General features: G+C 36.8%; 1 protein-coding gene across 4 annotated transcripts in view; it reads left to right on the top strand.

Annotated features, from left to right (window-relative positions):
- The first annotated feature begins 13,714 nt into the window (after positions 1 to 13,714).
- Positions 13,715 to 22,234, top strand: part of ANKRD12 (ankyrin repeat domain 12) — a 49,235-nt gene continuing 40,715 nt past the window's right edge. For 3 of the 4 annotated variants that reach the window (XR_004842937.1, XM_009646215.2, XM_035901629.1), the window contains exons 1-2: positions 13,715 to 13,848; positions 21,485 to 21,632. Coding sequence is in view for 2 of the 4 variants with exons in the window: in XM_009646215.2 (XP_009644510.1) it covers positions 13,762 to 13,848; positions 21,485 to 21,632 (235 nt within the window). In the remaining 2 variants the exon portion in view is untranslated. The remainder of the gene's footprint in view (positions 13,849 to 21,484; positions 21,633 to 22,234) is intronic. The other variant, XM_035901630.1, reaches the window with a different exon arrangement.

Raw genomic sequence — 22,234 nt, 5'->3', positions numbered from 1 at the left:
GGACAAAACCAATTATTTGTTCAGCCAGTTGTATTTGTACTCTCATCATTCTGCTTGTTTCTTTCTAGTGCTTTCTTGCAGAACAGCCAGCCATATGTAAAAACAATAACGCTAGTATCTTCCATGAAAAGACAAAGGGTTAACCTGAGAGTAGAGAAATGCACTTGAGAGTAAGACAATACATCCTTCAGATTAATCTTGAATTCTGGCAGTGGTTGCAGTTCCTTACTGGCCCACATGGAGGAATGCTCTGGAAACGGTATATGTGGTTCAGAAGGAATGATGCCCCTTGTCACTGTTGGTGCTATTCCTGCCCAACTGGAATGGGAGTCAATGCCTGACGAATGGAAGGCAGGTTTATCACCATTCTGGAGAGAGGGAGTGCTTTTTTGTTTGTTTCTGTTTGTCGTTAATGCTGGGAGTTAACCCTATTCTTAAACATACGTTTTTTCCATCTTGTCCCTGTCCCTCCCAGTTTGGAGCAGGGGATGTATACCTATACACATAAAAAGAAACTTCAACTCAAGTCTCTTGGAATCACGGAGGACTTTCTGCTTTTAAATAATTTCTAACCATTCTCTGATAAAAATGTCATCTGGTTTATGTTACGCAAGTTCCACAAACTTTCAGCTTTAGTATTCTAAGCTGTTTGATTTAAAATTAGTTTTGTCATGAAATATTAATTTAAGTGCTTTGAATACAGCACTTTTGTTGGGTATTAAGAGGAAATTATATGAGAAAATAGAGGAATAGTGGTGATAGAATAATCTCTTTTTTTTTTTAACAGCAAGATAGTACTAGCTTACTGATGAAGATTCTGCCATTCTTGAAAAGTGGTATGCCATTATGATATTGTGTCCTACTGTTTTATCCTTTTATAGAAAAACAAGTGTTTTTTCAATCTTGTTGTGAAAATTATTAATTATCTAAGAGTACGGTTTTGCAAGTTCATTTGTAGCATGTGTTCAGCCACATGCTTCACTATTAAGGAAGCCTACAGCCCTTCAAATGCTTCTCTGAAATAATGGATAATTCTGTAATCTTAAGTTGGTAGGATTTATGTTCTGAAAGTTTATCCTGAATATGCATGTCTGTACGATTGAGGTGTAAATCAGAGAGTACCTATTGTAAAGACAGTCCCTTGGCCCTGTGTATTTCTTTTACTAAACAACTAACACTTAGGATTTCAGACTTGAGAAGCTATTTCTGTTCAAAAATAAAGGTGAAGAAATCATAGTATTTGATCTTACTTTTTGTTTCTTCAGGTACCTTCTCATTCACTGCTTCCCTGTTTCAGCTGTCTGTTTACATCAAATCTTCTTTTGGGATCCCTGTTGCAAAGCACCATCTTCCCCACTTGCCTGTTTTCAGGGTTGTAGTATCCTGCCAGTTTAGGCCATGTTTGCCAACATTGGGTTTGGCCCTAAATGACATTATGTAAACAAATGAATTCCCATAGCTTTTTTTTTTTTTTTCTTGAAGTTAGGAAGGAGTTCAGTGTCCTAGGAGATGTTCAAGAGTCAACTAGGAAAGAATTAATCCCCTCCCTACTTCTTTTGTTTCATACCTTTTCTCAGCACCTTACAGGGTCTTTGGAGGCAGTCTCTTGGTATCTTCTTTTGGATGGGGCTTGATGCAGGTGAGTTTACCCAGGTTTTGGGTCCATGAGTCTAGCTTATTCTTTGAGAGTGTCCCATCCTTTGAAAATTACACCTTTTTGATACTTGGACTTTAATATTTACTGTACTACTGTGAGGTCTCAAAGTTGAAGTAGAGCCTAGCATGGTCATTTTCTTTCGTTCTTCCAAGTTCAGTTATCTGTGTGGAAGAACATCAAAGGTCATTTATAGATTGCTGGGATCCTTTTGTTTCTTTTCTTCTGTCATGTTCTGTCGATAATTTTTAGCTCTTATATGCCAAGCAAGACTAGATTGTTTGGCATAGCACCTGCAAGGGTATTTTGACAAAATGTTATTTTTTATGTTTTTTCAGTGCCTTGGCAAGACATAAACAGTAATTAATTCCTTATGATTTTAGAAGTCTGGTATCAACAAGCTGCTTTTATTTTTTTCATGATCTTGATGTGCAGAGTGACATTTGCAGTGGGAGGATCTCAGAATCTATTTGAGGCTGGAAACTTTAGAGAAAGTAAAGGAAGGAAATGAGAGTCCGTTGCAAAAGAAGTGAAGCAAGTTCTTCTTGTCTGTATTTGCACACCTTCTTGCTGTATACTACAGTGTCACTAACTGTTATATCCTGGTGTGTCAGAAATGCTGTCTGCCATATATTAGAGTGGCATTGCTCATTTGCTCTTCTGCAGATGGAAGAATGGGATCTCAAGTTGTTGGGTTTTGGTTGAAACTTCCCTTTAAATAATGAACAGGATAGGCCTCTGGGGATAAATTGCAGTTGTGGAGTCCAGGATACTGCTCCAAGAGGAGTCCTATTGCAGAGGTTGAAATAAGTTCTCTAACTTAGGAGAGGTTGCAGGAAGAGAAAAAAAAGTCCCATGCTGAAGAAAGTTGAGTACTGACCCTGAAAATTACCAAATTTCAGGCTGTTTTGGAATTTGTGTAAGATACAGGCTTTTAATGAGCATTTTCCAAGTGTTTTCCTCACTTGTTGATAATGGCTTTGAGACTGTTTCACGTTTTTCATTCTGCAGTGGTAGGGAAGAGGAGTTTCTTGCGCAGGTTGAAACTGAAGTCCCTAGTAGCTATGGTCTCACCAAGTATAAAGTACTATCCAATGTGAAATGATCTAAAAAATGAATTCCATAATGTATTATGGGTATGGCAAACTGGTCAAACTCTTGACCTCATTATTTCTGTGAACTTAAATTGCCATTGTAAAATGAAGGAAATAATGAATTCTCGTCTTCCAGCAATATTGTGAAAATAAATTAATGTCTGTGAAAGCAGGGGGAGCCAAACCCTTCTTCCCAGTTTTGATTTATGGATACTAAGTTTTGTGGTATTGTCCAGGGTAGGCCCTCCTTTTAATTTAAGATGTTTATTAAAATTTTTAAAAAGTGTTGTAGACGTTTCCTTCCCTTTAAGAAGGTGGAAATCAAGGCAAGCTGAAATAGCAGGAAATCATGGTATGAATGACAAATAGATTCTCTCGCTCTCTGGAAGCAAGTGAAGCCACTTGCTACATGTGTTTCTGGTCAGTTGGTTCCTCAGAAATTCACCAGGTTGTCAAAAATGTTCACACAGCAACAGAAGCAACTTTCTTCAATTGCTATGAGAATTTGCCTTTGCCAGTAGTAAGAATGATCACAGAAAGCTGAAGTCCACTTTTTGTTTTGAGTGCTACTTAAATATTTCAGCAGGGCTAAACTAGCTTAAATGGAATGTTCAGCAAATGAATATATTGCTTGGTCATGTCCAAGGAAGTATAAATAAAATCAGACTTGTAAGATACCCTAAAAAACTTACTTGTTTTGTCTTGTTTGTTTTTTTACTTTCAGAAACAAATCTGTGCCAGTGTGTTGGTTTCATTCTGACAGGTAGATTTTTGAGTTTTAGTTAAAAGCGTGAGTCGAGGTATGTCTAACACTACTCCAATAGGAGTTTCAGTCCTTATTTGGTTGACATTTATGATAAATACAGTTGCAAGAAAAAATTACAGGAAGAAGTGCAGGTGTATTTCTAATGATGAGCTCTGACATGAAAGAGGAGCAATCTCTTGTTCAGGTGCAGCTGTTACTGAAGCATGATCTATCTGTAATTTGTAAACCAGTAGTACCTTTAAAATTCAAGACAATTCATGCAAAAAAATCTCAAAGGCATGTTGAGGTGTGGTTTTTTCAGTCAGAGAGTAAGATTTTGTAAATTAAATTTTGGGCCAAAGTTTTTTCTTACTCCACAGTGTGCTGCTTGTAAAAGTCCGCTGTGTGATTTATAGGTGCCTACAGTTAGTCACAAATAGGAAGGTTTATATTTTCCATGATTTCTTTTACCATTTTTTTCCTGCTCAAGTAACAAACTCAACCTGGTCTGTGTAAGGTACAAGAACAACTGGAAATATCTGACTGACTAGATAACTGAGGGACTTAGATGATCTCCAGGTGTCCCTTAACCTCAACTATTCTTTAATTCTACGAGCGATGAAGTTCTTGTGTTCTTTGGTAAGCATGTGTTTAGGTTTTTTTTTTTTTTAAAAAAGAAAGCCTTACTAAAACTCAGTCAGAAAACTCCAGATTGAGTCATGTTCTTTAACAGAACATGTTTGTTAGAAAGAGGTTGACAAATCTAGGTGCTACTATTAGCATGGAAAATAAATTGGAACATGTTGTGAAATCTGTGGAACTTGACACTTGAAACCATGCACAGGTAAACTCAGGCTCTTAAAACATGGATTTGAAGGCGTTCTGGGTAGGAGGCCAAAGCCTTATATAGACAAGTGCAACAAAACCTCTGCAAAGAGTCTTGTTTGTTTTCTGCATAGGAAAGAGTTGTATGTCGTTTCATTTTTTGTTCTTCCTAGTAGAAATTCCTAGACTATGAGATACGTTCTTTATTTTGGTAGGAAGTAGTGGTGAATTCCAGCTGAAGTATCGGAAAATCTTTCTTGCTGCCTGTGTCGGCTGTTCTTTAGGGACTTCATCCTTGCCCTGTGTAGTGTAGTCTGGCATGCGATGAGTAGGTACTTCAGAGTATATTAAAAGCTGTTCTGTACTTCAGAGTATATTAAAAGCTGTTAAAATGAGTAGTCACTGCCCATTCCTATTTCACTATTCAAGGACACCTTTACAAAATGGGGTTAAATATTTTATTTCTCTTACTACAGAACGATTTGTACAAACCTTGTATGTTTGGATGTACAGTATCTAAACGTTTCAAATTAGAATGTAGAAATACTCTGAGATAGGACAGCGAGTCTAATAGTCCATTCCATATATTAGCTAGGATCTGAAGAGTCTCCAAAATACACATATCCAAGTTATCTTACGGCATATATTTCTGAAAGATGTGTTTATGTTAGGCTGTTGATTTGTTTTCTTTGATTTTTAGTGTATCATCTAAAAACTGGTAGGGAGAATTGCTGTAGTGGAGGGGTAAGGCACTTTTTCTGAGGTTGCACAACAGGTATAGCAAAGAAAGGAATAGAACCGATCTCAGTGCTGTGTGTTCTAGCCACAAAGGCATCTCAAGTATTGTGCAAATCTTAAAGGAAAATTCTAATAAAAAAGAATTCCTCACTTCTGGACCAAAAGTGTTTTTGTCGTATTTTATCATCAAATGTGGTAAAATCTGCCAAATTTGTGACTCATGGCCATGCTGGGTACTGCATTTGCACTTAATACCGCAACAGACTGTTGCCTTAGGCACCGTTAGTTTGAGACTGTGTTGGAGCTTAGTTCTTTCATCATAACTCTGACACTGGAATCTGCATGGACTGAACTGTCGCAATCGTGTGTGGGAAAAGAGCTTGTGAATATTTTCCAAGTTGCTTGTCACCTTTCATCTGTAAAAGCCACTGCATGTATCATTTAGGCACTGTTCTCTCCAACATACTAAATTGGTGTGCTACCTAAAGCCGTTAGTTTTTAGTAATTTGTTTGCTGGTTACTGCTAGAGAACTGGATTGCAAGTACAATGAGACACCATGGAGCACAGGGCAAAAAGTGCCTGGTAAATTGTTCTGTTCATTGTATTTGATGGTATTTTAGTGCACGCCACATACAGGAAGTGGTGATGATAAAAATTTAGTCTTAAATAGTATAACATACGCAAATAGCCTCTTATTTAGTCTTTTTTTATGCAAAATGTGTTTTCCTTTAAGCTTGTAACAGACAATATGCTTCTAGCCTGTGGCAGGAGGCAGGCTTGCCAGTAGGGATATACTGCAGTGTATGTTTAGTCCATTATAGCTGCATATGTCTAAGGTATTATCAGCTTTTTGGGAAAAATGTTTTACTGTATAGACCTCATACCTACTCAACTTTGACTTTAGCACCCTGGGAGTTGTTTAGTAATCATACTTAACAGTAATGTGCACGCTGGACTCCAGCAGCACCCTCGGTTGCTAAATGACTGGGAAGAAGTATTTTTTGGGAACCATGTAACACTCAACACTCTTCATAGGATTCTGCACAAGAAAATAAAACTATTTTTGCTCAAATGAAGCCTTTAATAGCCCTTTCATTGTCTTCATTGTAAAGGTCAAATAAACTGCTGCAATGATTATAGAATAGCTGTGTTTATACAGTCCTCTGCAATGAAGACCTTGGTACGAAGATTAATATTTCTGTGGCTACAGTCACTCTGAAACTTTGAAATTTCGGAACAGTATTTTGTATAATGTTCTAATGGGATTAAGTGCATGCCCTGGGCGATGTCCCATCCTTTACCATCATTTTGACATTCTCATGAGACATCAGCAGTGTTTTAAGACTTCATTTCCACAAGTGTGTCTGTCCAAGGAGGTAACGGAAAACTGACCACAGTAGTAAGACTGCCATTCTCCATTAAAAGTAAAAGGAGATGGAACACTTGTGCTTTTTTACAGGGCCACAGGAATAGCAAGACTAAAGAATTTTGGTTTGTATTCCATGTTCTGGGGAAAAAATTCTTGTGTTGATCCTGGAGTCTCTTGTGCTGTCCTCCCAAGCACAATCCCTTCTTGCCTGTCCTCTCAGGTTTCTCTCTGCTGCTTTCTCATCACAGTCACATTCTCTCATTTAGCTAATCTGAAGCTTTAGTTCTCACAGGCATGCTTCTGTGTGGGAAATACCAGGTAGAAATACAGATGTTCTTTTCATAGATGTGGTATTTAAATTCCCAAGCCAGAAAAGCCCAGTTCTGTGCTACTAGACTTTACTACCCTCCTACTGTGTGTTGTATCTGAATGGTCTCCTTACCCACAGTCCCAAATTCCTGGTCTTGTGCCTCTTAGTATGTCCCCAGCCTCTAACCAAAATATCCCAAATAATTTTTCATTCTGTCTTGCACCCTTTTTGTTACTGGACACTGTAGGTGAAAAGGTAGATGCTGATCTGATAACATATGCATTGTGGTCTGACCAGGAGTAACTGTCTGTATAGAAACACTGAGTACTGTAAGAAGAAAAAAAATGACAGTGCTGCTACATCTCCCATCACAATGTTTCATGTAGTGCTAAGTAATGCTGGAGTTTGTTAGCCTCTCTTTTGGAAAGAAATCACTTCTCTAAGTTGTTTGCTGAAGGCAACATGCTTTTATTGTGAAATAAAATACTGAAGTCATTTGCACTTTCCTGATAAGAAGAAAAAAAGAACCCAAGGAGTGTTAAACTTAGTTAAATGAACATCTTTTTGCTAATATCTTTTTCTTAAACTCTGCTCCTTACCATATTTTAAAAGCCCCATTTTCTGTGGGTTTTGGTCCTTTGTACTATACCCGTTTCCCTTTCTCCCAGTGCATTAACCTCAGCTGCCTTTGACACTCCCACCAGAATACAGATAACATTTGGCATGGCTAGGCGGCAGCTACCTACATAATTCTTAATTAGCCAGTATGTACATACGGGTTGGCCAGCTGGCTTTCTCTGAACAGAATATGTGATGTTGGCTTTTGCCTGCCTTTCCCTCAGTTCAGCTGTTCTTAGACATCTCTCTCTTATACTCATTCACCAACTTTTTTTTTTCCTTTCCATAATAGACTCTTAATAGCTTTGAGATCTCGATCATACCAGTCATTTCTAAATAAACTTGGAAGAGACAAAGTCTTGGGGGTGGGAGGGAGGAGATCTCCAAGAGGAAATCTGTATCAGTGTCTTGGTTTGAATCAGGAATACACCTTTAGAGTGACTATCCTTATCTCTCCTCTCTGTAGTTCAGTTTGCCCTATGCAGTGGCTTCAGAGCTTGATTCCTCCTGGTTTAAGCCAAGAGATCTGTTCAGGAATGTGCTGAATGTGCTCCAACCTTTAAAGTGTGTTTAATACATGGGACTGCACTAGAACTAGTCCAGAGCAAACCTGCTAAATGTGACTAGTGTAAATTCTGAATTTTTGTTACCAGCTGTTCCACTCTACAGATCTGCTCTTGATAATTCTGTGCTTCTTGCTAATGTAGATGTAGTCTTAGCTGTCATTTTCATAAGTTTAATTTTAGCAAACATTCTGAAACACTCCTGTCAAATATTTATAGCAGAAATTTTGTACAGTCGATTCACTGTTTCCCAGTCTGGAGTAAATCCCTATTGGAAGAGAGGGATATTTTTCTTCATTTTTTTTTCCTCTTCAGATGAAATAATATATGAGAAATATAGAAGAACAGAGGTAATTGAGAACATAGTGTTATGCTAGATCCACTGCTTTTAAAATGCAAATGCATTCTAGAGCTCAAGGATAAATGCCATATCTTGAAAATTAACCCATCTACTACTAATATTCTCATAGAATTTCAGTCTTGTGCCCCACTGATTTGCTATAATAGCAGTCAGCTAACCTTCAAGATCAACTATATAACAGGGCTACCAAACAAAACCTTCCCTAAGCATCATGTAACTTTTTGCTAGATGTGTTATGGAGAAGATGTGCAGGAATAAGAAGGTAAGCATGCATTGTAAACCAGAAAGGAAACAAGTAGTTCTGTGAGGACCAGAAATAGCGATGCTTAATTTCTTATAGATTTGTGTCTTACGGTTGATTGACTCTGGTAACGTGCAGGTCTCAACTGAAACTTCCCTTGTGACTAGGGGAAAAGAAGGAAAGTGGCTTATCAAGGTCATATTATCTGGAGTTTTCTTAAGTGCAATATGGCATGAAGCTCATGTTGAAACTTCCCTTCAGGGAAAACAGTGACAGATTACTATTGTTGTTGTTTCTATTATCTGCCAGCCACCTTTTTCCATGATATTTGTGAGTGCTCAATATATTTGAAAACTTTGCTGTCAAATTTAAAGAAAATCCATCTACAGACTTGAAAGTCATTGGTGAATCATACATATGCATGTAACACAAACACATGGGCCTCAGTTTCTCAGGAGACTGGGCTGAAAGCAAAAATTAATATAAAGGGATTGAACGATGGTGTCAGCGGCGCTGTTGGAGTACTGCATGAATTCTCTGGTTTTTACATAGGTGAAGGCACGCCCTTTCATCAGTGCTAGATGAAAGCTTATACAAATTAATACAGTGACGTGTTAGTCCTAGAGATTTGTAATATGCCTGATTTTCTGTAGCTAGTTATATCTGAAATTCTGGTGGTTGGTGGGGTTTTTTATTTGCTTTTTGGGGTGTTTTTTAATGAAATAATTTAGCTTTTTATATCACTGCCTGTAGATCTGTCAAAATGCTTACCTTTGTTACTTTAAGAAAAAAATGGAATTACTTCATTTAGGTGAATAATGAGAGAAAAGTTCAACAGTATTTTAAATAAAAGGACATTGATAACTGATAATGAATGTGCAGGAAAGACGTCCAAACATAAAATGAGAATACCTGATTTTGTTACATGCAGAGAAGTTTCTTTAGTAGGAAGCAATTTCTATGTTTTATTGAAAAGCATGAAATTAGTTTGTTAGGGAAAAAGCACAGCTGTCCCTGTTTGTCAGGTAAAAAGTGATGGTGCTGCTTGTTGTGATAGAGGAGAATAATTTGAATGTAAAGAGTTTAACTTTTAGTTTAGGGTTCTGGTGATTTGAAATATGCCATCAAGACTGCCTGGTAAACCAGTAATTGCATTAAGAAACAGCCCTGAAGGAAAGCAGACAGATCTATCTGGGTTTCCCTTGAAGAACCTGCTAATGTTCTACATTTTCACTTCGAATGCAAATGTTTGTTGACTGTGTTCAGAACATGACTTGAAATGGCACTGAACTGCAAGCAAATGGGAATAAAGTTAAAATGTCAGTAAAATCACTTCTTTAGGTCAGAATTTTATTGTAATATATACAGTATGTGATCATGGATTGAATAGTTTGCTTACATTTCTGGACCATAGTGGTATCTTATGAAATAAAAAAACGTACCCTTTATGAAAAGTATTTTTTTCCTCAAATATTTGAAGTATTTATGTCTTTTTGAAAAGTATTTCACACAGGGATTGTGAAATAGCAACCTGACAGATGAAACATGTAATGGAAATACTGCCATGTGTCAGTGTAATTGTTGGGATGTTTCTGCTTTAATAAACCAGTGTGTGATACTCAGTTCTAGTGAACTTCCAAAGCAGTTTTCTCTTCAAAACATAATTGGCTTGGGGTCAAGAACTGAATGAATTCACATTTAATTTTGATCATGTGGTGAAGAAAATGGAAACATCCTATGCTTTCTGTTTTCATTTACTTACATTTGTGTATTATTTGTGCTAACAGTATTATTTTAAAATACCTTTAAATTTCTTTTGAAAATGTTTTCATCATCCTCTCGCTCCTATACAATACCTGTAGCTTGAAGTTTGGTTTTTTTTGGTCTACTGTTTTTAAAAATAAACTATTTCTGTTCAGTAAGACTTGAAAGGACATGCAAGGAGGCTGGGCCTTTTGTGAAGGCGGAACTCTTGTTCAGTTAATGTGGTTTAGCCCCTACTGGTGAGGCAAATAAGATGAACTGGAGCCAAGCCCAAGCTACTAAATTGTACTAAGCTCATGAAGTTGGGCTCCTTACTGTCGGTACCAGAAACGTATCGGGAATGGCATACCGAACCAGGAAAGGAAGAGAAGTAAAGCGGGAATGGCGATAGTTTCAGGGGATCAAGAAGCAGGAAAAAAGGAAGGGAAGAAAACAGCAGCATATGCAATGAGAAATATTTTTATTAGAAAAAGATAACTTTCATACATTGGTCTGTTTTAAAGTAGTTGCAATTATGATGATACATGCAATGGAGTTGTTGCAATTAAAACTTAAGGAGAGGATTTGAGAGGCTAACTGAGCAAAAGCAGATTTATGGCTTCTGTTTTCTTGTTAAACTCATGAAAACAGATATTTGCTGCTATGGTAATGCCCTGTGTGTGGTGTAATCAGAACAGTAGTTGTTGTCTGTGAAGATACTGACTCGTTGCTTCGTTTAGGATTAAGACATGTTTTTGTAAACTACAGGAAACTCATTCTAGAGTATTTTGCATTGCATCGGTAACCTTTTTTCTTCCTGCAACTGTTAGGAAAAGCAAATAACCATGTGCTTTCCATCCATTAAAAGTGAACAATTACTCTCTGTATGGGTAGGGCTGCATAATCCTACTGACACTACATAAATGAAGGGAAAACACTAATGTGTCTTTTGTCTTGGGTAAGAGTAGAACAGTAGGAATTTCAGAATATTGTATCTTGTTACCACAGTGAAGACAAGAACCAGGTTATTGTATGAGAGACAGTTTCTAATTAAGCTCTTCCTTGTGGTTAATGTTAAAAAAAAATAGTTAAAAAAATTCAGGTATGGGGAAAGGGAGGAAAAGAGCAGACATTAGTGCAGCATTTCCTAATTTTCTGACTTCAGGATTGAGTATTTTGAACTTTCCTTCCCCTCTTGTTCTTCCTCTCCTGTTCTGGAAGAGTAAAGTAAGATGTTACTTTGTTGTATACAATAGTATTAATCTTAGCCAAGTATTCTGTAAGGGAATTTCTTGTAGTTTAGGTCTTGAGGGGGTGGGGGGTGCTGTGTAGAAATTTGTTTGAATATGAAAGTTTTGTGTGTCAGGTCTAGTGTGCAAAACAGTTTTCTCAAAGTCATCTGCCAAAGACAAAATACCAGTTGATAGTTATCTGTATCAAACCAAAATAGCGGCCTTGGTCCTATAACAGCAACAAATTGGCTACGTGATGATCCCAAAATCCTCACTGTAAAGCAACAATAGAAATGTCACACCTGAAGTGATGTCTAGCTGAGACATAAAATTACTACAAGACTCGCTAAGACTGCAATCACATCAGTTCAAAAAGACCCATAAAACATTACCAGCTTTAAAGTGATGCCAAATGCAATTTTACTTTTCATTTGACCTCTTCTTTTCTGTTACAAGACAAGTGGTTCTTCATTCTGTGGAAGAGGCTAGTCAGGTGGACAAGTGAGTTCAGCAGATGACTTTGTTGGCATTTTTGGTTATGACACTGTTCCTGCTCTAAGCCATGTTTTTGTGTTAGATTTCTTGGTTTTCACCCTCAGCTGAAATTGGCTTCTGAGTCTTGGCTAAGCCACAAATCTCTTAAATATATTTTGGGATTTACGAAGAGTAGTACGTAGTGGCCTAATAACACATCTGTCTGTTAACAACACTGGGCAGAGTCAATGGGAATCTCCAGTGCACCTTTGGGGATGTGAAGATGATGGCTCATGAGCTTCTCCAAGTCAAATGAGAGTTCTTGGTACAAATTTCTTTAAGTTAGCTTTCTAATATTATCTGCCATGTTTTCTTCTATGATCACTGGAACAGGCTGCCCAGGAGGGTTGTGGAGTCTCCTGCTCTGGAGATATTCAAAGCCTGCCTGGATGATGTCCTGTGCAACCTGCTCTAGGTGAACCTGCTTTAGCAGGAGGGTTGGACCAGATGATCTCCCAAGGTCCCTTCCAACCCTTGCCATTCTGTTTCTATGATCTTTTACTTAGGCACTGTAGTGAGCTGAGTTTGCCCTGCTGATTCCCATCTCATTTTAGCTCCTGTCTTGGCAGTTTCCTGAACCATAGAATATAGAGAAAAACGTTAGTTCTCTGTCCCTTGTTTGTTATTCAGAATTGATAGTATTTGCAGTCTTCTGTTGCTGAACTCACTTACCATAGTACTTAATGGTTTGTGTAGTAAAAATTCTGGTGTGCTGGCAAGATATTTTGGCCTGTTTCTTTATCTTAACTTTTCTTCTTTGTAATAAGAACTTTGTGATTCTTAATGAGATGCTAAATAAATAATGCTAAAAAGCACTAGACTGTATTTCTGGCAGTGTTGAAAGTATAGAGCAGGCTTCTGCTATGCAATCTGGCTTTCCCTGATAGGTATTGTGCTTGGACTTGATGATCTAAAAGGCCTTTTCCAACCTAAAGGATTCTATGTATTAAAAATATTTTGCTTCTCTTGAAGTAGAAAAGTAGAATCAAAACTAACATGGAAAAATCAAAATTCCATTATGTGAATCTATAATGACACTTACTTGGTGTACCCTGGAAATGAAACACCACAGAGCTCTTGGAGCTTTATATACATATATATAGCAATGGCTTATGTAATTAATGTGCTTGACAGTAGAAATTAGAGTTTCTAGTTCCAGGTGTAAGCTTTAGAAGATTGTTCTTCTAACATATGTCTCTTGTTCCAACAAATAGGATAGCAAACCACCGAGTTTTGACCTTCATTCTGTAATGTTTTGGGCAGACAATATTTCAGTTTCCCAGGCTAGAAAGCTTAATTTCTCTTCACACTGTTGCTAGAAATGATCTTGTGCATTCTCCCAGTCTTATTACCTATAAAATTAAGTGAGATATTGAATCAGTAAGCCATCAAATATCCAGAAGTGTTAAGCCAAAGAGGTAAGTCAGAGGGATGAGGCAATTCAGCAACTAACTTGGTGGCTTTCTGATGACACCGTCCCTAGTAGTAGCTGTGTTAGACCTTCCAGGTTTTCACCCCAAGGTTTGAGCTGCAGATGAGTGGGATGCTTGAAGTCATGTGTTATTGTTATCTTTTTTTGGGGTACTGTTTAGTGCTGATACCATCTGCAGTAGCACATTTGTCCTGAAATGACACTGTTGTATGTATATTTATATAATGTTGGTTGGTTGTTTATTTTTCAGACACACGATGAACCCACTGATACAAGATACAACTAGCTAAACCACTATAAAATGCCCAAATTTGGGTCTACAAAAACAGTTCAAGTTGAAAATTCTGACAGTGATAGCACCATGGTGGAAAAAACAACTGCAAGAAAGGTAACAAAATTATATTCATGTCCATTTAATTTCAGTGAAACAGAAAGCATGTGTTCTATCACGATTTTTGTTACTGTAATGGGAAGAAATAAATATGAGTCTGTATTTTGATATCTTGAGTGCAGAAAAAAATAAGTTTCTATATGGCTTTAACTGTAAATTAAACCAGGGAACACAATTTATGCCTTTTATTGTAACTTGCAACTTAATTCAAAAGGAAGCTGGATGTGTTGGGTTTATTCTGTATTGTGAATGATGAGTTGTATATTCCCCTAAGGAGAGAGAATATGTTTATCTCCCAAATGATGTTTAAAACTGTTTTCTCTGGAAAAGGAGATTGTGTGTTTGTGTGTGATCATACTTACTGTTACTATTTTGTTGAAGTATCTGTTCTCTGTAAGATCACTTAATGAATGGATATAAGACAGGGAGAGATGAAAAAATAGGAAAAGATAAGATCCAGCATCTGCTTCAACTGTTTGTCATCTGAAAACATTCATAGGAAACACCAGAGCTTCAGTCTCTTCCCAGTTTGTTTTATGGGTCCCAATGAAGTGAGGCAAAGTTAGTTGTTTTTGCTAGCTGTGTTGAACTATTTCGATAAGAAGAGGAAGATAACAGAGTAAAATGGGGAAAGAAAATTGGCTTACTAGTAAAGGGATGAAAAAATGTTGGGTTTTTTTTGTTCTGGTTTTGTTCTGGTGCTTATTTGGGATATTGTGGAGTTAATTGAAGTGTCATTCAACACGGGGAATAGGTGGGGGGAAACTCTGGGGCCTACAAGCAACAAGAATAGGAAGGCTACTGCAATGACATTTAGTGGTATTCAGTACTGCCTTTTCATTTATACGCTTGTAAATAAGCTACATTTTGTAAAGATTTTAGGTTATTTATTTAACTAAAAAAATAGTTTCTGGCTTTATAAACTCTTGTTAGCTTGACACTTCAGTATTTGTGAAAAAAGCTTTTGACACAGGAAAATCTTGAAGATGTAACAACTGCTCGTGCTAGGAAAACTGACGCAACTTTTATTTCAAGCTTTGTGGTTTTAATATAAAAAAATCTGTAACACAGAGGTTAAAATAAATTTTCATCATTTGTTCCCTTTTATCAAAGCAAAAATAGTGGGTTTTCTGGAATGTGCCAATTTTAAAGTTTTCTTTTTCCCTATTTCTCTGCTAAAGGTATGGCTTGAAATGCTTGGAATGCATTTGTTTGTAGGTTTGAATGTACAGAAATAGATTATCGTACTTTTATAGTGCAGATTACTTTCCTCCTTTGTAGGCTTTGAATTTTACATACAAATTGCTCTGCAATCTGAGTTTAAAGAAATAAATCAATCAAAATAAAGAGTTTACTTCTGGGGCTCCTTCTCCTCTTCCACTCTCCACCTCTGACTCCCCCTCCCCTCTTCTCCCTGTTGCCTGCTGCCATAGTAGCAAAATGGTGCTAGTTTCTAGAGTGGCTGTTGAATCTCCAGCCACTGCCAAAGGAGCTGCCTTGGCAGTGATCCTTGTGCCCAGTTTGGTATTTGCTGGTTGTCTTGACACCTTCCTGTCCAGTAATCTCCTGCCTCTGATCTACTAATAACAGTAGCAGTTATGTCTGCTGAGCCATTTAACCCCCCTGCCCTGCAATCTCTGCAGAGTTAGGTAATCTTCTGAAACAGGTATGTGCAGCTGTCTTTCACCAAAAAAAGATATGAATCCATATGAAAATATGAATAATTTTTTCCAGGGAACAGAACAGTGAACATGGTGTTGTTTATTAAACCACCCGGAAACATGGCAAATTTTTATTTCATTTAGAAAGGAGTAAATTAACATTCTGTTTTTAATGCTCACTAAAACCCTTGCATTGTCTTATTGGTTTGGGTGAAGGTTTCTCCTTAGCTGGCTGCTCTAACAAGGAAATGCTTGTTGTTGAGACTGATCAGCAGTATAGGAATTGGAAGTATGGACAAATGTGCTAGGTTCAGATTCTGTCTTGCCTGGTATTTGAGATTAGCATGCCAGTGAAGGCAGGTTTATTTAGAAAATTAAAGTCTGGGGGAAGATGAAAGTTTGATCAAGGACATACACAATGGTGGACTAATTAGATTGATACCAAAGAGTAAACCGAAAAACTGCTTGCACTGTCAATGTACAGTCTTGCTGTCCACCTTGGCACAATATGTAATGTGAGTTTAGAATAATGTAGGATTTGGTTTGGGGATTGTATGGTGTAAACTGATATATGTAATACTGAAAATATGAGATCCTAAATAAAATTACAGAATTATTTAAGTGTTGCAGTTAGTACTCCTGTATTCAGGTTTTTAGCATAATAAATAAAACTTGGTTGCTCTTGTCATATTTTGAGAAAATTGAATACATGATTAAGATATTAAGTAGTCACTTAAACAGTCACACGAACTGTTCTCTAACACATGGACAGGTAAGTGTCAGCAGTGTTTAGCTGGCCCTTGAATAATCTCCTATCTTTTCCCATGTATTAGGAAAAACAAACAAATTGCCAAAGTGTAATAATTTTAAGTCAGCTTAGAAAATTATTTAAAAACGACACAGTAAAATTTGAGTTTGAACAACATAAAATCATGAAGGCAAATCTGTATTACACACACAGATGTAAAACTCTGAAGTGAAGATTGACCAGGCCAAATCAGCAGTGATAATTCTAAATGAAATATCTTCAGGAAGTAGCGGAAATTTCTGTAAAACAAATAAGGACTGTTCTCAATATGTAAATATTTGCAACCATGAATTTAAAGACAATAGTCTTTGAAGCATTAGAACTTTTTATGAAAAAGTTATGGATTTTTAACCTGATGTAAGGAAGTACTGATACAGGTGAAAAGGATAATAAAGTAAAATTTTTCCCTTAGTGGCATTTTGATATGGAAGTATCTTGATTAATCTGGAAACACCTCTTGTCTGCATGCTTTTCCCACTATTGTGTGACCAATGAGTGAGCATTCATTGTGCCATCAGAGATGCCTGTGTCTTTTAGTAGCATGAAAAGACCCTGAGGTCATCAACATTCAGGTAATTGCAGTGGTCCTTAGTACAAAAAAATGTATTCTAATCGTATTTTTCACGTAGCTTTGGCTTTTTATTTTTTTCTGTAGAATCGTACAGTCAAACCACTTCTGCACTTCGCTGTATAAACTTGCTCTTACTTGCTTCTGTGTCCACTTTGTTACTGAAGCAGAAATGTCTTTGAACTACTTGTGGAGCTTAATCTCTATGACTGTAAATGAACAGAAGATAGGTGGTTTAATGATTAGTGTTCCCTTATATGTTCATAGATGCATTGTAGGCAGAGGAGGCCTAATGTGAAATAACGTTCACACAAAACAGTGCATTTGCAAACAGTAATGTTAAAGGACACCAGTCCCTAAAAAATTCCTCGTTCTTCTCAAAATAAAAATTGTAATGGCCTAAATATATGGTGTAAGACTATTCCAATAGTTAATATATTGAGATCAAAGAAAAAACACTTGGAGGATTTGTTTTTCCTAGTTGATATAATGTTTAGCTCTTACTGATTGTGCAATATTAGCTCTTGACTGAGGAATGTAGTAAAGTTACTGTTGTTATGAGACTTAATCTTTCATATTTGTCCAGTGGAAGTTAATGCTCATTATGCTGTTCTGGCAGCCAGTAAATAGCTATGTGAATCAGCCATGTGTTCAGGTCTTCTGAGAGCTTACAAAAAATCATAGGAATAACATTCCTGTCAATAAGCTGAGCTTATATGCTTTAGGGTACATGTATTTTTATATCAGTTGCTCATCTTGGGAGCATAAAATAAAAAAAATTGTAAGAGTGTGTACAGTGGATAGACCATTTAGTGTTTGCATGAGATACTTTATGAAGATAAGAACATAATGAAATTTTAATTTATCTAACTTTATACTTTAGAACTTCCATGGCCAGAACTCAGGAAGTAAATGATAGATATGTGCTCCAAAGAAGAAACACATCTGGGGTTTGTAAGAATTAACTCTCTTCTAAGAAGGGTCCAACAATAGTGCCCAAAGCCATTTTGATATCATGCAGAACACACTTCAGTATGTAATTATCTTTGATAGGCAGAAAAAGAATGCTTATTCTCCCGGGGCTTACTACATCTGCTAGATTATATGACACTCTTGTCTTCTTTTGTGTATTGTCATTGATTGTACTGGTACCAGACAACAGAGCTGGAATGGGGTATCAAGAAATTGTCTAGACTGCTGTTTGTTAGCCGCCTGAGACGTTTCTGTTGAACAGATTAAAAATGTGTTCTTCGTCATAGCACACTAGAATGGTTTTGAGAGAGAAAATTCTTCGTTGTTACTACATCCTCCGGTGAGGCATGCATTAAATGTTGAGACATGCAGATCCAGCTCATCCATTTGCCCCAGAGCAGAATAAGCTGTACTCAGTTCTTGACAGATGTTTGCCAGACCTTTTCTTTAAAGCCTTGACTGATGGAAATTCCAGTCTCCTTGGGCAGTTTATTCTGATACTTAATTACGCTGACTGGCATAGAGTTAGATAGTTAGTAGGAGGATAAATAACCTTTGCTTGTCTCCTGTTGCAGGCTAAAGTCATTAAATGTTTTCTAAATGTAGTGGACATGGAAAGTATGTAATGTCTTTCTCTTTGCAGGAATATTTTTTGTATCTGAACATTATCATGTCTGTGGTGTTTGATTAGTGGTTTTCACTTTAGATTAATGAACCTCTGTAGAAAGTCCACAGATATTCTAAGTTACAGATTGCTTTATAAAAGACGTCAACTTTGTTTTGGGTTGCTTCCATGGCTCACATTAAACTAATACATAGACTATTCATGCTGAATTTTGAGCCTTATTTTGGACCCTGAGAAAGGCATGCACGCTGTTGCAGTGATCAGAGGTAGTTGGAACAGTGAATTCTCGCTCTTTACATCAAAATGCCTGTTCTTACCTGCAGGGCTTGCTACCTCCTCTTGCCTTCCTTTACTTGAAGTTGAATCCAGGAGGCTGTTAAGAGTTTTGTGGTTTTTAATGTGGGGTCTTGCGCTTGTACAGTTGATTCTTTTTATAAATTTCTAGAACCTTGTTTTTTATCCTGGCCTGTCCCATTTTGTTTTGTATTTAGACTGTTTTTCAAATTCACTATTCATTTTATTTTCCCTTTGCCAGTGCTCTTTGCTTCTCCCTCTCTCCTGGTTGTGATGGTGTCTGCGTATCTAATTGCATCTCTGTTTCAGCATTGGCACTAAAAATACTAAATAGCATTGACTTTCTACAGACTCCTCAAACACCCTGTTCGTTGCATCTTTTGGGTTGGAAAGTCTGCCACTGGTGGTGGCTAAATGTTTATTTCCACAATAGCTAAGGAACAACATACTCTAATTTTTCAGTTTCTGTGTTTTCTGAGTATAGCCTGTTCTTTCATTTTCAGTGTGTCTTTATTTATCTGAAAGTATGCATTTTGAACTGTCTCTCCTCCTAATTAGATCATCACAAAGGTAATATTTGGTGATTATCAAAAAAGTAGTGCATCAGTCATAATATTTAACATAATGCATATATACAATTTAAGACTAAGAAGAAATGTAAATCATTTAAGCAGCTTGTATCTCGTCGTAAGAACCTACCAATGTATTTTACTGATTAGTACCAAAAAAAGTGATTCTTTTTAAGAATTACCAACCACATAAAGTTTGCCTTTTTTTCTACAGAACAAGTTGAACCCAATGTTTCCTCCTTAGGAAATTTGAACTATTTTTAATTGATCCCTTCTGTTGCGTAGTACCTAACATAAGATAATATTCTAGAGAAAGCAATAAAACTTCAATACCATTTTACTATATTGTGGGACATGTACACGTGCACATATGACAAATAAGTGGATTGTTTGCAACAAGGGATGAGAGCACTTTTGGTGAGATTGGGTTGAAGCGGGGAAATTCTTACGTGCAGTGGAAGAGACTGGAATGGGCTTAAGAGAGTTTGGACCTGCTCTTGTCAACTTATAAATGCACTTGCAAATGATCAGTTGTGTTAGATTGATTAGCTTCTTTCAAAAGTAATAGCACAGGCACTTTATCTCCCAAGGGCTTAGGGGAGTCTTAAAGGGGTTTAGATTTTTAGATTTTCTTGTTCCAGTATGTAAAAAAAAAAGATCGGGGTGTGTTTGTTTTTTCCTTTGCAGTTTTGGAGGAGGGCTGGTTTTGGTGTATGAGTTTTATTCTACGTTTTGGTTTGTTTGGGGTTTTGGGTTTTTTGGGTGGGTTTTTTTCAGGTTTCCAAACTCAGAGTGAAGATGAGTTTTCTCTGGGGGCATCAGCCTTTTACTTCAGGAGTTCTCCTGACATAGACCAATCCCTTCTTTGTGATTTCCCTGGTACAGACATTTGTCATCTGAAGGTTGTAGAGTTTGTTGCAGGTTCTTTTTGTAATCACTTCTGCCTATTCCTTTGGCAACAGTTTGAACTCAGAGTGTCAGATGTTATAATCAAACTACTCTTGTTACCTGTGTTTGTTTTTAAATAAAGGAAAGGTGCTGTCGAGAATAGTACCTTTACTTGGAGTGATATTCTAGTTTTCCTCTAATCAGAATAACTCTTAACTTCTTGATTCACAAGTACCAAGGAACAACCTTTTGTTTTTCTGATTGGCAAGTAAGTGTATGTGCCTCTTCTACCTTTAGAAAATTAATCTCTTAGAGGTTTCATCTTATCATCTGTTCAGAATGATATAAAGCTGTGAAGCTGTGATAGCTGACATAGCTGGATAATGTGTTTCTGCAGTGTGTAACGGACAGATGTTGTGTCTCTACATTGCATCTTAATTGGTAGGCCAAAACGTTGGGGTTTGCAGGGGGTTCTTTCAAGCACTCTTCTTGGTAACCTGCTATCTTTTACATACTTCGACCTCCTATATTATCAAAGTAATCAAACATAAGTTAATATTGTGCCCATCCAGGTATTTCTCTGTTTATCTTGATATACATTTTATAAGTGAAAAATCCCAGATTTATGCAACTAAAAATTCCAAATAGCTTGTACCTATTTCTTCTAAATTTGATACCAGTTTTAAAAGTTTCTTCATAGAGTTTCTGATTTCTTAGTAAATTTTGCTTTAGAAAACGAAACACTACATTATTACTCTTGTTGGAATAGAAAGGGAGTTCTGTATAGATGGATTATGGGGTGGGGGTGGAGGCAGGGGATGGTTTTTAGAGGGTTTTTTGGTTGTTACTGTGTTACTATTCATAGTCTGAATTGCAGTATGGGCTTTTAATGTGATTATTATGTTATGGTCAGGAAAGGAAATTGGGATGGTTGTTAAGACTTAGCAAATTCTTTTCCAGTTTGTGTTGTTTCTTTGCTTATTAATCAAGGCTCTAATAGTGAACAGTGGTTCTACTGTGATATATCTGGAAGTAGACATAACACGAAAACATAAATTTTAAAAAGAATGAAATGCCATTGATTATCTTTAGTAAGGTTTCTTTAAAAGTTTTTGAATAAACTACGCAATACAAATACATACACACATGCACATACATTCTCGCATAGCAGTCTCTTCAGTCTGTATACATTATAAGACTATTCTGCTTTATACAAAAATTACTTAGTATACTTTTTATTTATATTAGAGCAAGGACAAGATTGCATCCTACAGCAAAACTCCAAAAGTGGATAGGAGTGATGTGGGGAAGGAGATGAAAGAAAAGTCTTCCATGAAACGTAAACTTCCTTTTACTGTTAGTCCATCCAGAAATGAAGATCGCAATTCAGACACAGGTAGAACCTTTTTATTTCCTTAACTAATTATTTGTTGGTAAAATACATCCTAATTTAATTAATTGTATATTATGTTTTTTATACTAATTATTTTTTCCTTATAAAAAAGGATGCCAAGTATAAAAGTTGCTTGCTTGCTTCTGATTGTTGCATCTCAGCCTGATAGGCTTTCATCCTGTCATTAGCAAGAGCTAGCATGCCAGCATAGTTTATCTACATTTTCCAGTTGTTTCCTAACCTCATTCTTTTGCTTCTATTTTAGTAATAAATCTTTCTTTTCATTGTCATCTCTAGAGGTCCATTTGCTTAAACAAGTAAACTCATGAAAAGACATGTAAGTGCTTTGATTTGAGACACAGCTGTCAGGCTTTCGTAGCCTTTTTTGGGGAGGGAGAGTGGGAAAGATTGGTAGATGTACTGTCCTCCATATAAGAGAAGAAGTTGCTAAGGTTATGGAACTAACTAAACTAGCCATGGAGAGCAAACTTTTCTTTCAGTCTAAGCTCCTGTGATCTGTTTGGATACCTTTTCTGCACAGGCTGGTAGTTCTTCCTAACTTAAGCATATTTTATTAGAACTGATTTCAAGATTCCAAAATGCTG

The sequence above is a fragment of the Egretta garzetta genome, unplaced genomic scaffold, assembly GCF_000687185.1.
Source record: "Egretta garzetta isolate BGI_Z169 unplaced genomic scaffold, ASM68718v1 scaffold259, whole genome shotgun sequence".
In the NCBI taxonomy this organism is placed as follows: Eukaryota; Metazoa; Chordata; class Aves; order Pelecaniformes; family Ardeidae; genus Egretta; species Egretta garzetta.
This window is presented reverse-complemented; position numbering and strand designations above follow the sequence as displayed.